At 46.1% G+C, this 18,857-nt stretch overlaps 1 protein-coding gene across 2 annotated transcripts; it reads right to left on the bottom strand.

Moving 5' to 3' along the window:
• Window positions 1-764: 764 nt before the first annotated feature.
• HERPUD1 (homocysteine inducible ER protein with ubiquitin like domain 1) lies at window positions 765-11,885 on the bottom strand. Of its 2 annotated transcripts, none has more exons than XM_029925246.1 (8): window positions 11,618-11,885; window positions 8,927-9,004; window positions 8,766-8,837; window positions 7,425-7,555; window positions 5,268-5,390; window positions 4,424-4,774; window positions 2,798-2,903; window positions 765-1,531 (listed from the first exon to the last, which is right to left on the bottom strand). In XM_029925246.1, the coding sequence occupies exons 1-8, from the start codon at window positions 11,762-11,764 to the stop codon at window positions 1,367-1,369; spliced, it is 1,173 nt and encodes a 390-aa protein (XP_029781106.1). In that variant the 5' UTR covers window positions 11,765-11,885; the 3' UTR covers window positions 765-1,366. The 2 variants fall into 2 exon arrangements, with proteins under 2 accessions (XP_029781106.1, XP_029781105.1); XM_029925245.1 differs by having other exon boundaries at window positions 8,766-8,840.
• Between the last annotated feature and the right edge of the window lie 6,972 nt (window positions 11,886-18,857).

Below are 18,857 nucleotides of genomic sequence, written 5' to 3' on the forward strand. Positions count from 1 at the left end.
GCATCAAGCTGAGGTTTCCAAATTTACTTGACCATGAGCTCTATTTTTTGTGATGTTTCTTCTTTAGAAGTAAGATTCAAGAAAACACACATCGAAAAATGCAAACTCAAAACGTTGCTACGGTTTGAGTAGAAATAAGGAAATTTTTGTTGTTTTTAGCTATTTAATTGCCACTTAATGGAGATCCAAACCAGTAATTTTCTAAATATTAAAAGTGCTATGAAGTAATTATCATACATTTAGTCACCTGCTGTGGATGCGCTGACGTTTCCACCACATCGGCCACCGGCCAGCTGTCTTAAGCCTGATCTGTGGTCTGAACATTCCCTACCTCGTCCCGGTGCAGTCAATCTGAACCTGTGTCAGCTGCCCTCAGGAGCATCTTCCTGGGGCTATTTTGGGCCCATGGAATCTGGAAGCTCCATACCCAACATGGGGCTTGAATATATGACCCTGAGATCAATAGTCACATGCTCTACTGGCTGAGCCCGCCGGGTGCCCCAATGTCACTAAGTCTAAATCTGGAGAATTCAAGTTTGGTGGATTAGTACGTAAGCCAGTACTGCTGGGATCAGGGAATGGGGACACAGTATATTCTTAGTAAATTAGAACTTTCATGGCCTTACATTTTCATTCTTCATTAGTACAAACAGTCCCTTTATAAAAAGAAGCAAAACATTCAGATTACTTACAAATCAGCAACTTAATTGTTGACCATCCAGTGGTCAAGGGACATGGAGCAAAATGCTAAGATGACAAGTCTCTTCCAGGGTCATTCATAGTAAAACTTTATTGAACAGAAAACCCAGCAAAGGTTTTTACCTCTGCAAAGTTCCCCTTGGTTTAAAGTAAAGCACTGCATTTTAAAAAGCAATTATACATAAGTCTTCCCTAGAAAAGTCCTGCTAAAACATGTCTAGCAATTTCATTGATTATATAAAGTAGTACACTTAGTGTAATTTAAACATTCCAACAGGAATCGAATCGTACCAGCAGAACCATTTCTGCATCTATGAGATTTATGTACAAACACACATGCAGACACACATCTGAAAAGTTCCTCAGGCAGAAGCATGCGACACTAATGCCTTCTACTTACAATGCCTATTAAACTAAATACAGTATATATTAAAGCTCTTCGGAATAAAGACAAGAGAAGCCTTGGGCAAAACTTTTGTTCATTAATTTGTATCATGGCTTCACGTCTTAGTTTCTGCTCTTCCTTGACCACAAAAGCATGTCCTTCTCCTTGTTGGTGCTTTACGAATTCTGTGCCATTGCCATGTCCGGGTGAGGAAATCTAGCTGGAGTCAGATGACCCAGTCCACGCCTGTCGAAGCCTCCAGCAGCCAGAAAGCAAGCACTGTCAGTTTGCTATGGCTGGGGGACCTTCCGGAAGAAGAGAAGCAAAGAAAGTCTTGAAGACAAGCCAGGCTGTGCTCATAAATGAAGGGCTGGTCTGCTCATCGTCCAGTACGTCCCTGTCTGGAGGGAGGTGGTTGGGGTCTTCGATTTCTGCATCGGGACCTTCCTACAGTTATGAAATACAATGAGAACACAATTAGGACCGTGATAAATACCAAATAATGTAATGCTGTTAGGAAAGGGCAGACTAAATCCCTGGCCCCATGGTCCAAGCAGCCAGGCAGGCAGGACGCCAGGGAATGGGGTCCTAGGCTGCATGGAGTTCCCGGGCCTCACAGCACAACTGTGCTGGTGACGTTCTCACAGTTCTGAAAACTCCTGGCAGTAAAATTAAAAGAAATGAGATAACCAGATCCTTATTAAACTCATAAATTAAATTAACCACTTAATTAAATATGAATATTCTAATTTTGGCAATATTCTGAGTTAAGAAGCTAAAAATGGAAACCCAGGGTGATAATTTATATTATAAAAATGGTAACAGTTGGGTGAGAATGTATTTTACAAAAGAATTCCTTTAGGATTATGCATTAAACTGCTTTATAAATTTAGGGAAATTCTCCAGGAAATCTACTGAGACACGCCTATACTCTTAATCCTTAATTAGAGTAACTATCCATTAGCAGGGGCGCCCGGGTGGCTCAGTTAGGCATTCAACTTCAGCTCAGGTCATGATCTCCTGGTTTGTGAATTTGAGCCCCATGCTGGGTTTTGTGCTGACAGCTCAGAGCCTGGAACCTGCTTTGGATTCTGTGTCTCCCTCTCTCTCTGCCTCCCACCCCCCACTGATGCTCTCTCAAGAATAAAAATATCAAAAGTTTTTAACAAAAAAAAAATTATCCCCCCCAAAAAAAAATTATCCATTAGCAGTTTCCATGGTATAACACGTTACAGACCACTGAAATTCAAAACCACTGGGCTAAAAAAAACCATCATATATGCCAAAATGCACATTGCCAAATGTCAAAAAATACCTGATGGATTTTATGGCACATTCAATGTTTTTTAAAAATTGCTTCTGCTCAGGGCACCTGGTGGCTCAGCCGGTTAAGCATTCAACTTTGGCTACGGTCATGATCTCACAGTCTCTAGAGTCGAGCCCTGCATCAGGCTCTGTGCTGACAGCTCAGAACCTGGAACCTGCTTCAGATGGTCTCCCTCCCCCCGCCCCTCCCTGACTCATGCTGTCTCTCTCCTCCTCAAAAATAAGCATTAAAAAAAAATAGCTACTACTCTAAGAATAAATTGGAACAAATTTTGACCCTTCAGCCTAATTAAATGGTAAACTATGAGGCTAAATATCTAAAGGTTAAGGATTGGAGAGCCTGGCACTTCACGTCAAGCTTGCTGGGCTCCTGTGCGGGCTCCTTACCTGTAAGTTATTGTTGGGGTCCTGATTCACAGCTTCAGGAGGAGGACCATCCTGGGGGAAGTTCTGAATTGGCCTCTGTCTAAATGGAAACCACCCAACGTGATGCCTTCAAAGGAAGCACATAAAAGCTTATCTTAGCTAATCACAGTGAAATTCACTCAAGAGTTTGTGATCAGATAAGGTTCCCTTTGCTCCCCTCCTCTGATTATAAGCTCACAGCCACACCCATCTGCAGAGATTTCTGTCACACCAATTCCTAGCCGTCTTCACTGGCCCGTTGGCTTCTTCAAGGTCACTATGGGGCCTATGTTTTATTCATCATTGTATGCCCAGCAACGTTAACAGCACCTGGCACATAGTATGTGCTCTATAAAGGACTGCTCATCCAAACTAAACTTTGCACATGAAAACCTGAACTGGGAGATGGGGGAGGAATAAATATACACACACACACACCCAGAGGCAGGACTGGGATTATAATTTAGATAATAACCTAAGATAATACCTAAGTTTGGTCACTTAAAATATATGATTCTAGAGGCTATGAAACTTAAACTGACTATGGGGCATCTGGATGGCTCAGTCGGTTAAGCATCCAACTTCGGCTCAGGTTATGATCTCACTGTTCATGGGTTTGAGCCCCACATCAGGCTCTGTGCTGACAGCTAGCTCAGAGCCTGGAGCCTGCTTCAGATTCTGTGTCTCCCTCTCTCTCTGACCCTCCCCTGCTCATGCTGTCTCTCTCTTTCAAAAATAAATAAAAATCATTAAAAAAAAAACCTTACACTGACTAGAAGTTTTATTTGGAAAATCCAATTAAGTGCAAGTTTTGAAGCAAATATGACAAAATATTAATAATGATTCTGGATTTATGAGTATTTGTAATATTATTAAAAATTCCTCAAGATTTTTAAAACTAAAATAAAAATTTTCACTCTAGAGGAAAAATTTGTCAGTCTCAACCACGAACAAGGACATATCACTCTACGCCAGGGTTTCTCAACTTTGGCACCACTGACATACTCGGCTCGCTATTTACCGGGGGGCTGTCCTGTGTACTGCAGGGTGCTCAGCGGCATCTCTGGCCTCTACCCACCAGATGACAGCAGGGCCACCCCCCTAGCTGCAAGTCAAAAACGTCACACTCTGGGAGTGCAAAATCATCCTAGTTGAGAACCACTACTCTGAGCCAAGGACAAGCCAAATGTCAGGTCTGTACAGGTTCCTTGGCCTTTACACGTGCAGATGGTCAGTGCTGACCTTCACCCTGGAAAGCAGCAGCTACAGCTTGATAAACATGTTTGTATTCAAAACAAATCAGTTTTCCCTTCCATGCCTCACAACGGCTGTATTACTGTGGTTCATGAGCCTGGCAGGTACCTTATCTAGAAGAAAACAGAATGTTCTCCTTGCATTAACACACGATTAATGTGTTTTCAGCAGTGCCCAACCAGGCCATCAGTTCCTTGCATTGAAAGTGCCAGAAGCTATGCTATTGAAATACACTTCCATTAATAATGACTGAGACTGCTCAAAAAGAGAAAAATCTGAACTTGGTTTGAGTCACCATGCAGTGTTAACTTGTGGTGAGTAAGGGCAAAAAAGAAAGCAAAACCACGTGCTTACAGGTACATAACGACGGTGGCCCCCATGACCATGAGGAACCTGCTCAGGGAGGAGTAGAAGTAGAGGATACTGAGAAAAACGGAAAATGTGGCTGCTGAATAGGTCCAATCCAACCAATCTCGATTTATCTCGTCATCCTCTTCCACGATAGGGCCACCTTGTGCATTCATCCGCAAGTTCTGATTGGCCCCGGGATTAACCACCACTGGAGGAGCAGCGTTCTGATTGGCTGGCTGGTTCTCCGCGGGAAACTGGTTGTGAATAGGGGCTGGAGCAGGTGCAGAAACCACAGGTATCTCTTGTGCACTTGGTGAGGGGACAAAAGCCCCTGAGGCAGCGGTGGCCGCTAAACTAAAGTACAAATGACAGAAGCAGATACTGTTGAAGGCACAGCACTGTAAAGACTGTGCCTTTCATAATCTTATCTACGAAGGATCTTTTACGGTTAAGAATTGTCAGTAGGTACGTGAAAATCCTGACTTTTAAGTTAGTGAAGAATTTCGTTACTAACAGTCATATCTATAAATGCCTCTTCTGCTCCTAAGAGAGCCACGCTGTAAATTTCCCCTGGGGCTAAGCATTTAAGGCCACTATAAAAGTACGGTACAATAAAAAACTAAAGCTTTCACAAAGCTTTGAAGCTACCACATACTGAAAAGGAAGTAAAGTAGGTAAAGACACAAACACCCCTGAATTAGCACATGAATTAGGTAGGAGGTATGGGTCCTACCCTCCTCCACCCACCGACCAGACGACCAGACAGAACAGGGCGCTGCAGAAACTGACGAAGGCCCACTGGGTCCTGCAGCCCCAGCCCGGCGCCCAGCACCAGGGAAGGACTCACTATTGCATGTAGTACTGCCGCGCGTAGATCTGCTGGAACCAGGAGAGCTGCAGCCAACCGTAGGTTGTATAGCCCGAGAAACCAGGTGCCAGCCCTTGGAAGGCTGGCTGGGCAGCTTCAGGCCTATGGAAGATTTTTAAAAAACACTCATTTTGACTTGGTTTAGTATGAACAAATGGAGAGCTTAAATTACAATTAGAACTTCAAATCAAAGACAAAAGCTCCATGACAGCTACACGGCATACTGTGGGATGCCCTCGTGTGACACAAGCACAGACAGTGCCACTAAAGCCCCCCTACCACGGCCCGGAGCCCACAGGGAAACAAGAGCCCATGCCCGGCACCAGGTTCTCATGCCACGTTGCTCCCCCCTCCCATTTCCTCCCCACCCCTAAATCTGACTACATGGGGCAGGGAGGGGGGGCAGAGTCCTGTGTGTATGCGGCATGACTCACACATGCTTTCTGACCACTCGGGCCCTCTACAAGCTGCTGGGCTGCCATCTCCCTGGATCCCCGACAACGTTGTGGGGAGGGAGCTTTCCGTTCCATTTCACAGAAGGGAGTCCGAACACAGCTCAGGGAAGACCAGGGATTTGCACAAAGTCACTGAGCTAGTTAAATAGCAGGGCTGCATGGGAGACCTGTTTGACATCAAACTCCTGTTTCTTAAGCAGCCTCAGCAGAGCACAGGAGTGCCATCTTTGGCTTTGTGTGCCTTACACCGTGAACTCCTTAGGCAGCAATTCAAAACTCAAGCTATAAAAATTACGGTAAGATCATGAATTGGTTATGTGAACGCCTCTGCTGGTTAACTCCCATCCTTAAAGTTATATGTATTCGCTGTTCAATAAATATGTGTTGGATAAAGTTGTAAGTTTTATCAAGGGGAAATTCACATAGATATGGGCCACAATTCTCAGGTTGTATAGTCAGAATAAGGGAGGCAGTTTTAAGTGGTTCTATCCAATTATCCAATTTATATGCTGACAGTCTTTTAACCAAATTCCCTACCCAGAGTAGTTCTAAACTGGTATTCCAGTTCAAGTAGGTCTTGGTATAATACTGTTTTTGATCATTTCAAAAAACTGCAGTGCGAGGAAATGAGACCATAACAAAGTGCTTCTGTAGCTCTCATAAGGACAGCAGTGTAGATATGCGAGGTAACTCCAAGGTTTTACTCAAGTATGTAGGGGTGAACTGACAGGGCAACTGGGAATTACTGCTAAATACGTCAGAGAGGAGAAAGCAGAAGAGGAGTAGATGAAACAAGCATGGCGGAACCTCGATCGTTACTGGGCGCGGGTGATGGCTATGTAGAGATGCATTACACACTTCCCTCTGCTCGTGTGTGTATTTGAAATTTCCATTAAGAAAAGAACAACTCATTCCCCAAACACCAGACTTCATCAAAATCAAGTATTAAAAACTAGTAGGAAAAGGGAAACAGGGGAATTGAGGGGTTACAGAATTTCAACTCGCAGTTAATTATCTTTTCCCATAAGAACTTTCATAATAAGGTGGTACAAGAAGTTATGAAATCCAAACATCAGAACATTTAGTCTAGAAAAGAGCTCTAATTGCTCTAAAGAAATGACCTTTTTCCCTAGCACCATGGGCTCAGTCCTTGGCAGAGCATTTCTTAAACAATTTTTTCACCTTTTGTCCCCCATTGTTATGACAGACAAAGCACAAAGCCACTCAGCAAAGCAGCTGCGAAATGCTCACACCAGCTGTCTCCTCTGCGGCAGCACTAATTCCCCACCATGAGGTCAGCACAATGCAAAGCATCCCAGTGTGGGAGGGGAAATGCCACATTGTCAACACATGCATCCCTATATGTTTATATGTACTTAAAAGGCTATGTATTTTTTTAAATGTTTTATTTATTTTTGAGAGCGAGAGAAAGATAGCACGAGCAGGGGAGGGTCAGAGAGGAAGACATAGAGTCCGAAGACAGGTTCCAGACTCTGAGCTAGCTGTCAGCACAGAGCCCAATGCGGGGCTCAAACCCATGAACCGTGAGATCATGATCTGAGCCGAAGTCGGATGCTTAACCGACTGCACCACCCAGGTGTCCCCGCACTTTATTCTTAAAATTGATGCAAACGATGTACATCCATACTGTACACACCTGCTTCTTTATGAGGACACTCACCTTGAGATGTTCTCCCATCCAGAGGGAGAAAGGTTCCGAAGAAGCTCCCTTTGCCTTAAACTCTCACCTGAGGAGCCCCCAGGATACTGTCCCTGAGGAAGACCAGCGGGCTGCTCTGCGGATTCGGCAGCCTAAACAAGTGGAAGATGAACATTAGAACAAAGGATCTGATGCAACAGTCTGCAACCCAACTGAAAGGGTTATTCTGCTGTGAATGGCTTATACCCCTCACCCTGAACTTCACAAAATTGAATAGACGCAGTGTTATGTAAAAAATATTCTGAAATTTGTTCAACCCAATTTCAATATACAGATATTTTTAAAAGCCGTATTTTTTCCTACAGTAACTACGCTGTAGTTTCATTAGAATCTTCCAGTGAAGTGATCACTGGTGAGAAAGCATCCTGATAATGTTCTACAGATCTTATGGCGCTAAATTTACTAAATCAAGAAACTAAATCCAACCAACAAGATTTATAAATACAACCCAGTCAGCAACCTAAAAGAATTTTCTATGCTATGTTCAGATGTTTCAGGAAATAGAGCTGTAATGCTAATTTAGCTCTACACTAGATACACTAGAATATTACTGCATCTTCAAATCAACACCACAAAATGAAAAATAAACAATTTTAACTGTCAAATATAAGTCTTTAGAGATCGCTTGATTGAGACGGTGGTCTTTTCCTATCTAATTAAATAAATCATAATGAAAATTTACAAAGGAGGGGTGCCTGGGTGGCTCAACTGGTTGAGCTTTGACTTCAGCTCAGATCATGATCTCGTGGTTCATGAGTATGAGCCCCATGTTGGGCTCTGTGCTGACAGCTTGAAGTCTGGAACCTGCTTCAGATTCTGTGTCTCCCTCTCTTTCTCTGCCCCTCCCCTGCTCGTGTTCTGTTTCTCTCTCTCAAAAATAACCATTAAAAAAGAAAGAAATTTCCAAAGGAAATATATTCACTTTTGTGCTATTTATAAAAAGTAGTGATTCCTTACAAGAAATTTATTATGTACCAAATTCAATAAAAGCCCATTTTGAGTGCCTTGCTAATTCAGAGATCTAGATATGCAGCTATTATAGGTCAAATCATGTCCCAGAAAACAGTGTAACGTAGAACTCTATTTTTCTACTACAACACTAACGGCATAGTCTACTGCTAGAATAATAAACACGCACGTGTACTGGTAAGCTTCTCATTCTTTATTCTCACTGGGGTAGAAACAAAATATTACTTGATAAAAAGGTAATAAAATCTCTTAAGAGTTTTATTCAACTCCCTTTATTTCTACCTTGAGGTCTGAATGACACAGATGGTTATAATCTTGAAAATGCAGAAATACCTTTGTGCTGGTCTCTGACATTTTTGAAGGCCCCTTCACATTGCATACCAGATGCAAAACATGCCGTTTTTCCTGCTAAAAGAAAGAAGGAGGTACTTTAGGACCTGAATTCAACCGTAAGTGCTCAAAAACATTCAAAAGTTAATGTGTAAATGATGTACCTTTGGAAGCAAGTCCTTGAGACACTGGTGATCCAACAACAGCTTCCCAGAATAAATTAACCTCTGGTCCTCTGGACACTGGGCATGGAAAGAAAGAGTAGCACAGGTCAGCAGTCAGCTCACACGAGTTCCCAAACACAGAAGAAACTGGTTTACACACAAATAACTTGAATGGATGTGTTTTTACCTAGAATCACAGGAAAGCATTTTTTCAAAGGTCTCATATACAAAACTTCTCTGTAAAAGTGCTGAACTCTGAATGTCTAACATGCAAGTAAATTTCGGAGGGCAAATTAATCCACAAAACCAATGGTGACCTACTTGACTTTTAAACTCCTACGGAAATACCTTTCTGCCACTAAAAACACAAATTTTATTTGGGGATCCTACAGCAACTAACTTCAAAACCTGGTTTGGTCTCACAGAAGAGTCAAAGTACTCCCAACCAAGGTCGGCCTTCACCACAACCACCTCGTCTTGTCCTCACGTAACACGGGGCAATTCTAAACGAAGCTCTCAGAGACTTCCCAAAATACAAATGCAGGTATAGAGAAGCTGGTGTGGGAGGTACCATTTCATATAACCCTGTGAGATCTAATATTCCTATGTGAAGGGAGGAAAAGTCTGAAATTGACTTGTCCACGGTCACCTGCTGCTAAAGAGTCAAAATTCCAACCCCCTCTTCTCCATTCCAGTGATTTCAAAATCAAGGGACTCTACACACTTTCATACAAATCTGATTTTTAAAAATCTAGTTTTAATTCCTTTAAGAACCATACGTAAAGATAATGGTGTCAAACGATATATACCAAAGTCAGTACCCTAGAGATCAGTAAACAATGCCAGAATAAACCATTTTGCCAAATTAGGAATAAAGCTGCTCCTGCCAAGTAGCTGGAGATTGTTTAAAACAATCAAAACAATAACCGCATCGATTTATCTGCATGAACCAGATGTTTTGACACTGCCCCTAAAGCAAACTACAGAACCAAACTGGATGCTGCGCTCACCACTGTTCTGCTTGACTTTATAGGTAAATGCCATACACACAATTCTGTAAAATGCTACTGTAGAGGTGGGATCCTACATTAGAGAGTTCCACACCAGTAAAGGTTTGAAATCAACAGGTGCCTGTAATTTAAACATTTTCCTTTTTAAAGGACTGAATTGATACTCTATGCCTTTACCCAGAAGCTTATCTGAAAAAAAACCCTAAATATGTTAAACTATTATAAAAGTAAGACTTCTCAGGTTAGAAACCAAATGCTGAGTGTTCTCCAGACATCCTTTTTTAAGCACCAATGGGCACACCTGAGACACCTTTTATTTACAACTCTCGGTCTTCAGACTTAACAGGGATGACGTTTGTCACGCAAGCAAGCCCTTAAGGGGAGCTCTCCTCCAAAACACTGCCTTTTACCAAATGATGCAACTAGAGACGACACCAGTCCGTGTATCTAACAGCCATTCTCACAGCAACACGGCCACCTAGTCTCTTGGAAGCAGCCGTGGTGAAACTACAAACGGCCCGAGGTGAGCGCTAAGGGAACGCAAGCTTATCAGACACACACACACAATTCAAAAGAATAACTCAGAAGGAAAACTCACTTCTATACTCCATCCTGAACAAATGAGGAACAAAAACAGCCTGACCCGTGAGCCACTGCTCACTGCAACTCTTCAGAGAACAAGGAACAATTTCACAGTCTTTTGGGGGCCCCCCGCCTCCTCCCGGCTGATGGGGAATCACACTCGTGGGCAGTAAGGCCCACTGCTGACACTTACATAAGATCAGAACGAAAGTAAATACAGGAAGGTCCGGCTCACAGCCTCCGTCACGTGGTGGGGAGAGAGGGCGGGGCTAAGGGTGAGGTTGACAGATGTGTCAACCAAAACAAAGCGAGGAAGTCGGTAATTGAGGGGCCGAAGTCTGAAAACGCAGACTCAGGAAGACTCTAGCCACCGGCTTTCCTTCTCACTCGCTCTGATCAGAAAGTGCGAGGGGCTCCTCCCTGGGACACAGGCTGCGGGGCCCGGCGCGGCGGGGAGGCGCCCCGGGCGGAAGGTGGCCAGGGCGGGGAAGAGCCACGTCTAGCTCCTGGGCGTGGGACCTTAAGCACACACTCCCTGGGCGCGGACCGCGTCTCCGGAGCCCTGGCCCAGCAGGCCGCCTCCGCTCCGCACCGACACGCTGCGTTCAGAAAATTCACTCCGCTTCTATCCAGTGGATGCAATCCTAACGCCGAACACCTAGCCGCCCTTGTCCTTTCGGGGGGAAACCGAGGCTGGTGATTCACCCAAGGTCAAACTGCGGTCTCAGCGGCGTAGCTAAGGCCGGAAGCCAGAGCTAAGGGACGGGACAGTGGTCGGGGGTGAGGAGAGAGGGGCTGGAGGGTGATAGCCTCAGGGGCTGGGGTACACTGAAAGCGAGGTGACAGGGGAAGGCGGGGCGATGGTGGCCTAGGACGTGGAGGTGACGACCACTGGGCAAGGCGAGGCGGCGCCTACATCGGTAGGACAGAGAAGGGACAGAGCCTGGGGAGTGAGCGGGCGAGGGCCAGCCGTCGGGGGAGAGACGGCGAAGGGAGGAGAAAAGCTGTAGGGGAAGGGGAGACCGGCGCAAGGAGGGCCGAGGTAACGACTGCGGGCCGGGAGTGGGCGCTGGCGGCGGGAGTCGGGGGCTCCACTCACCGGGCGCTCGGGATAGACGCGGCTCAGATGGGCCTTGAGCCGGCCCACGCTCCAGCTGCGGTCCCCGCTCAGCTCCAAGTCGCGGTGGCGCTGGTTGGGACTCTTCACCAGGAGCGTGATGGGCTCGGGCTCGGGCTCGACCTCCATGTCAGCGGCGCTGTGGCTTCCGCGGCGCTCTTGAGAGGCCAGGCTGGCGGCGTCGCATCCGCTCCGCAACACTCGCAACGACTGTACGCGTCTCTGGGGCGCGCGCCCCCACCTCAGGCGCCCTTTTATAGGCACCTCGCGCTGGGGCTCTGCAGCGAGCACACTCTGTGGCTGCATCCCATTGGCTGAGGCGGAGGTCACGGCCCTAACGTGGCCCAATCGGCGCCCGGATCCGTGGGCGGAGGGACGGGCCGAACACGTGGGCGCGGCTGATGCAACCCGCCGCCTTTGCGTCACCTAAAGTTGCTGCTGCGGCCCCGGAACTCCCGTTCGGCGGCCATGTTTGGGTTCGCTCCGAACCTGACGGAACTGGCGTGCGACCCAGACCCGAGGGAACTGGGTGCGCCGTAGCTTGGGTTTCTCCGGGAGCCTGGCGTTGGGTCAGCCCGGCAGCTCGCCGGTTTGGCGGCCTCTGCAAATTGTTCTCTCACAAAACGGCGCTCCCCACCCTTTCTCACCCCCAGCTGCCAAGGCCCACTTCCCCTTTCCCTTCCTGGGCGCCCCAGCCAGCCCTACTCGTGAGGCCTCCCCACGCCTACCCCGGCCCCAGCCCGAAGAACGGCTGGGTCAACCCGATTGCGAGCCCACCCGGAAGGGCGGCCTTAGCGTGAGGAACAAGCCTGGCAGATTCTTCCTAGGCTACTTCCGAGCCATACTTGGCCCTTCCTTCTTCTGTGGCCTCAGACGTAAACCTTACACCCTCAAGCGTGGGTCATGACCTTTGTGGCTGGCAAATGGGCCGCGGTCCAGCTTAGGCTAGGAGACCCTTCCAGAGGGCCTCGCTTCAAAGGATACTAAAACATGCCCCCTTTAAATTGCAGTTGAGACAAGGCAGAGGGTTCTTAGTTACGGCCTCTCTGATTTAGGCTCCCTCCCCTCTGTAGGGGAAAAAAAATATATCTCGTAAAACAAAACTGACCGAACGCGGGGCCCCATCCTTACTCCAGTCCTGTTGGGACATCTGTTTATGCAGGTGTCTGGGCACTTGGCAAGGGCAGGAGGCTAATGGGAGGGTCCTGGTCTGGTTGGTACCTGTACTACCACAGACTGGGTGGCCTAAAGGACAGAAATGTATCCTGTCGCACCTCTGGAGGCCGGAAGTCCGACATCAAGGTGTTGGGCAGGGTTTGTTCCGTCTGAGGGTTTTGAGGGAGAATCTGTTGAATGCCACTCTCCCAGCTTCTGGTAGTTTGCAGGTGATCTTTGGACCTCTCCGGTGTGTGGCTGCATCATCTCATCTCTGGCTTCGCTGTTACATGGCGTTCTCCCTGTGTACGTGCCTTCAGTCATTTTCCCTGCATGCATGTCTGTCTCTGTGTCCCCAACCCTCCCCCCACCCTTTTTGTAAGGACACCACTCATACTGAATTAGGGTCCACTCTAATGACTTTATCTTAACTTGATCATGTGCGAAGACCATATTTCCAAATGCAGTCACATTCACAGGTACCGGGGCTAGGACTTCAACATCCTTTTACACATTCAATCCACAACAGTTGGCCTTAATGTAACACAGAACTAGGGTGGCTGCTTTTTCTTTTCTTTTTTTTAAATATATATTTTTGAGAGACACACAGGGAGCACAAGCAGGGCAGGGAGACACAGAATCCGAAGCAGGCTCCAGGCTCCAAGCTGTCAGCACAGAGCCCGAGGCTGGGCTCAAACTCACCAACCGGGAGACCATAACCTGAGCTGAAGTCAGATGCTTAACCCACTGAGGCATCCAGGCGCCCCGAGAAAGCTCCTTTTCAAGGACTTTGGTGATTGTTGCCTATAGCATATTTAGAGAAACATTAAATCCAAGTCCACAAACATGCCAGAACTAGGAAGATAAACATGGAGTGATCCTATTCTTAGTAACCTTACAAATAGTATAGGGGTGATAAGACAGTACAAAAATACAGGAATAAAGGACAGCCCCAAAGTCTCCCACATTTCTGAAGGACTCATGATTACATTGAGGGATTCCACAGTGGCAGGAGGGGGAGTCTGAGAAATCTTGATGGAAAAGGTAGAATCTGAGCTGAACTTTGAAGGATGAATGTTTGAAGAAAAATAATAATGGCAGTGATTACTGATTAAGCCCCATAGGGTGCCTGTATACAGAATTTATGTAGGCAATGTAACTGCATGATTAATCTCATGGTCCCAGATGCAGACTGCCTGTTTACAAACCCAGGCAAATTACTTAATTTCTCTGTACTTAATTTTCCTCTTCTGTGAAATAGGAAGACTAATATTATTTACTTCATAGGATTGTTGTCAGGCTTGATGAATAGAACTTTACTGAAGGTCTTGGGACAGATCCAGTCAGTAAGTAAGTGCTCAGTAAATGTTGGCCATTAGTATTTAGCAAACTGAATCAAGTCCAGTCCAGTGGTCCTTAAACCTAGCTGTGAAACATAATCACCCAAATAATTCTTTTGTAAAGCGAAGATTCCTACAATACTGAGTATTGGTGAAGATATGGAGAAATGGGAACTTTCATACGTGGTTGATAGGAGCGTAAAATGGTACAGCCCTTTTGGAACTCGCTCTAGCAGTTTCTCATAAAAGTAAACACACACCTACCTACAACCTAACCATTATACTTATAGGATTCACCCAAAAGAAACGAAAGACTTGCACAAGAACATTCATGGCAGTTTTATTCCTAATAGCACCAAACCCTGGGAACATTCCAGGTGTCCGTTACCAGAAGACTGGATGAACTAACGATAGAACATCCACACAATGGAATACTACTCAGCAATAAAAAGGAACCACTGGAACGCCTGGGTGGCTCAGTCAGTTGCGCGTCCCACTTTGGCTCAGGTCAGGATCTCACCTTCGTGAGCTGGAGCCCCACATCAGGCTCACTGCTGTCAGCCTGTCAGCACAGAGCCTTCCTGGGACCCTCTGCCCCCTCTCTTGGCTCCTTCCCTGCTTGTGCTCTCTCAAAAATAAACATTTCTTTTTTATTTTTTATTTTGTTTGTTTTGAGAGACAGAGACAGTGTGAACAGGGGAGGGTCAGAGAGAGAGGGAGACACAGAATCTGAAGCAATCTCCAAGCTCTGAGCTAGCTGTCAGCACAGATCCTGACTCGAGGCTCAAACCACGAACTGTGAGCTCATGACCTGAGCCAAAGCTGGATGCTTAACCGACTGAGCCACCCAGGTGCCCCAACATTTCTTCTTTAAAAAAAGGAACCAACTGCCTATACATGCAGCATGAATGAGTCTCAAAACCATATTAAGTGAAAGAAACAGACAAAAAGAGTAGTTGTTATATGATCCCATTCCTAGGAAACTCTAGAATAAGCAAAGTTAATCAATGGTGACAGGAAACAGATTTATGGTTTCCCAAGGACAGGGGTGGCAGAGGTTGACTTGGAAAAGGGCACAGCAGGGGTGTGCCAAGGTCACCTGGTACTGGGTCCCAAGAATGCACTGTGAGCCTCTTCAGTGAGAACTCTTTCAAGTGACATCATATTGATCGCTTGAAATTGGCGTGCTGGGACTGTTTACATCACAGAGATCAGCAAACACTACAGCACGGTGTTTTGTTTTGTCTATCCCAGGGAATCAGATATTAAACTTTTGCTAACACACCACCGGACATGAAGAAAACGTCTGGGGTGTTGAAATGCTCTGTCCTGATAGGGTGTGGGTTACGCAGGAGATACAGGCGTTTGTCAAAACAGATCAAGCTGTACTGTGAAAGTTTATGCACTTCCCTGTGTGCACATTATGCCTCAACTAAACATGTTAAGTGAACAGGCAAACAAAATACCAGGGTGGGTGGCTGGGACCCTTTTTAGGCCTCGCAAATTGGGCCTGATGCATCCAAGTTGGTACTGGTTCAAGGGCCAGGTTTGGAAGGCACTGGTCAAGTTTGACAGAAGTACACGGCTTATTTGAAAATAGTAATAATGATAATGTCGGCGAGAGGGAAGACTGGAATGAATTCTTGGGACCACCTCAAGAAAGACTTTACACGGTCACCCCTGAGAACGGGAGTCCCTGAGAACATGATCACAATCAGTGTGGTTCCCTGTCATCATCGGGGCTGCACTTGAGGGGGAGACACAAGACTAGAAGACTGACTAGTTCATTCCAGAGGAGACGCAGATCAGCACTAGGATAGATCAAAAAAAAGGAAATGTGGGGGGAATGGACAATAAGACATTGCAGAGATAAAGCAGGGGGAAGCAAAGGTTGGTTCATGAGTGAAGCTCATGGTGAACGCTCCGGGATGCTCACCACGTGTGACACACAGAGCTGAGGGGACATTGCACGGTGTGCATTTGCGATCCTCACAGCAACCTTATGAAGTAGGATGCGATCGTTATTTCCACCTGACAGCTGGAGAAACTGAGGCGTGGAGAGTTTAAGGAACTTGCTCAAGGTCACAGAGCTAGTAACTCCTTGAAGTTATTATTTTTAAATTAACTGTATGGGGTATAATTTACATACAGTAAAATGCACAGATCTCAAGTTCAAAGAGTTTGGGCAGGTGTATTTGCCTGTGTAACCCTCACCCCCTATCAATAGAGAATATTTCTGACACTCCAGAAAGTTCTTTAGTGCCCTTTGCCAGCCAACCCTCTCACCCTGCCTTGCAATCCTGGTCCCAGGCACCACTGATGCACTTTCTGCCGCCCAGTTCCAGAAGTCCTGTGCCTGTTCCAGAAATTCATATAAGTGAAATCATACAATACTTATTTTGTGTCTTTCAAAGATAGAATTTCAAGCAGATCAGAGAAAGAAATATAGTGAACTAAAGGGAAATCCATATTCTTATTTTTTAAATGTTTTTATTTATTTTTTGAGAAAGAGCTCAAGCAGGGAAGGGGCAGATAGACAGAGGGGGACCGAGGATCGGAAGGAGGCTTTGGGCTGACAGGCTGACAGCAGTGAGCCCGATGCAGGGTTTGAACTCACGAACTTTGAGATCATGACCTGACCTAAAGTTCAACCCTCAACTGGTTGAGCCACCCTAGGTGCCCCAAGGGAAATCAATATCCTTTTTTTTTTTTAAATGTTTAGTTATTTTTGAGAGACAGAGGGAGACAGAACATGAGTGGGAGGAGGGGCAGAGAGAGGGAGACACATACTCCAAAGCAGGTTCCAGGCTCCGAGCTGTCAGCACAGAGCCCTACAAAGGGCTCAAACCTACAGACTGTGAGCTCATGACCTGAGCGCCAGTCAGACACTTAACAGACTGAGCCAGCCGGGGTGCGCCAGGAAATTTCTGGAAATGTGGAAATTGAACGGACTATGGAGATATTTTAACTTGATTGTAGTAGCACTCCCATGGTGCTGTCTCTGCTGTGACCTAATTCATCTTTAAATTCTGAGGAGGGAAAGGGAAGGAGCCAAGAACTGTGAAATTGTGAAGATCTGGAAGGGGCCTCTGCAAATCCCGAACAGGCAAAAGGTCACTGACAGTGCTCGTGCTCTATTTTAAACAGTCTGGGGATCAGGGCCCTGTTTCTCTGTACTTTGTTCTTGGAACTCTTATTTTATTGGGGTTTTAGAGATTTCTCCCAAGCTCCAGCCAGAAATCTTGCCTTTTATGGTCTTTCTGAAGTCCCAGTTTGGACACACACACACACACACACACACACACACACACACACACACAGCATCTTCTTTGGCCCAGGAAATAGACATCCTGTTCTATACTCACGAAATCCATCCCACAGCAACTAGCAACTCTGGTGCCCTGGCTAACTAAGCAAAGCCGGAAGAAGCTTTCTTGCCTCACCAGAAGCAGCCACTGAGGTAAAGCCTCCCGTTAGGATATGGCCTGTGCTGGGAGGAGTGACTTTGTTTGACAAAGGAAAGAAGTGTCTCAGATTATGGTTCTCAATCTTTGAGGAGTGTGACATCCACTTCCAGCTCTTTCCCAATCAAGCTGTTGATCTCTTAAAAGGGTTTGTTACATACCTTTTTAATGCAAAGAAAATTGAAAAGGAGCTGGCTTTTGAAAACCCCAGGTGTCTCTTGAATGGGAGACACCAAAGGGTCTGACCAGTCAAGGTTGACCATCGTGGCCAACAGTTGTTCTGACAGTTACCTGCAGCGTGCTCAGCCCTGGGTCCTGGGTCTACTCTGTGATTGGTTAACACTCTAAATGTTGTAATTGGATAAACCTGCTGTCAATAATATTGTGTAATAATAATTGGATCACTGTACCTATGTCACCATTTCCTGTAACTCCCCCTTCCCAAACTCATAAAAGCCCTGCCCCACCTTTGTTCGGGGCTCTCAGCATGGATCCACCACGTTGGTAAAGTCTGTGAGCCTGAGTTTAGGCCCCGGTGAGCCTAAACCCGTAATAAAGCCCTTTGCTTTTGCATGCGGTCTCCCTGGCAGTTTCTGGTTTTTGGGGATGATAAAGAAATCTTGGGTATTACATCCTCCTAACCGGGAGTAGTTTGGATCACTGGTTGGTGATGTGAAGAGCAGGCCCCGAAGAGTTGCGTAACCAGCAGAGAGATCTTGGGAAAAGAGAAATCAAACTTTCCATGAAAGCCACTGCCATTTAGAGGGTAATTTGTTACTGCGGCATCACCTGGCATTGTCCTGACTGATATACAACCTACAATAATAATCAGAACACCTCTGGAATCTGTTTCCTCCTCAAAATTCCAACTTATTTTTCCCCACTTTATTTTCCATTTCCATCTCTCCATTGCTGGGTCATTCATGTACAAGGTCTATACAGGCATGTCCACCGCTTTCCTTTTCTCTCTACGAATCATTCCTCAATCCCTGGGCCCTGACTCACCACTTTACCAGATTATTTTCTGCAGAGCTCCCTGTGATGCCCAGTACCCCAAATCCAACAGCATTTCTCAGCAGCTTCAGCCCCTCTGCAGACAGCTGCCCTTGGGGGGGGAGGGGTCTGTTGTGCTTCTTTGACCTTTTTTCTGGTGTCTTCTGAGGGCCTGGTTACCAGGGTTTTCCTCCTGCTCATCAATGCTCTTTTTTAGGCTGCCCCTCCTTTCTGCCCCCTAAATATGGCCCATCCCAGAGTCTAGCCTGT

This window comes from Suricata suricatta, chromosome 16 (assembly GCF_006229205.1).
Source record: "Suricata suricatta isolate VVHF042 chromosome 16, meerkat_22Aug2017_6uvM2_HiC, whole genome shotgun sequence".
Lineage (NCBI taxonomy): Eukaryota > Metazoa > Chordata > Mammalia > Carnivora > Herpestidae > Suricata > Suricata suricatta.

Excerpts from the sequence above, each read along its gene's own strand:
- HERPUD1 (XM_029925245.1), bottom strand. The coding sequence starts at position 11,764 with ATGGAGGTCGAGCCCGAGCCCGAGCCCATCACGCTCCTGGTGAAGAGT. Across the intron at positions 9,005-11,617 it reads GCGTCTATCCCGAGCGCCCG|TGTCCAGAGGACCAGAGGTT; the intron begins GTGAGTGGAGCC and ends TTCCATGCCCAG. Across the intron at positions 8,841-8,926 it reads TCAAGGACTTGCTTCCAAAG|CAGGAAAAACGGCATGTTTT; the intron begins GTACATCATTTA and ends TCTTTCTTTTAG.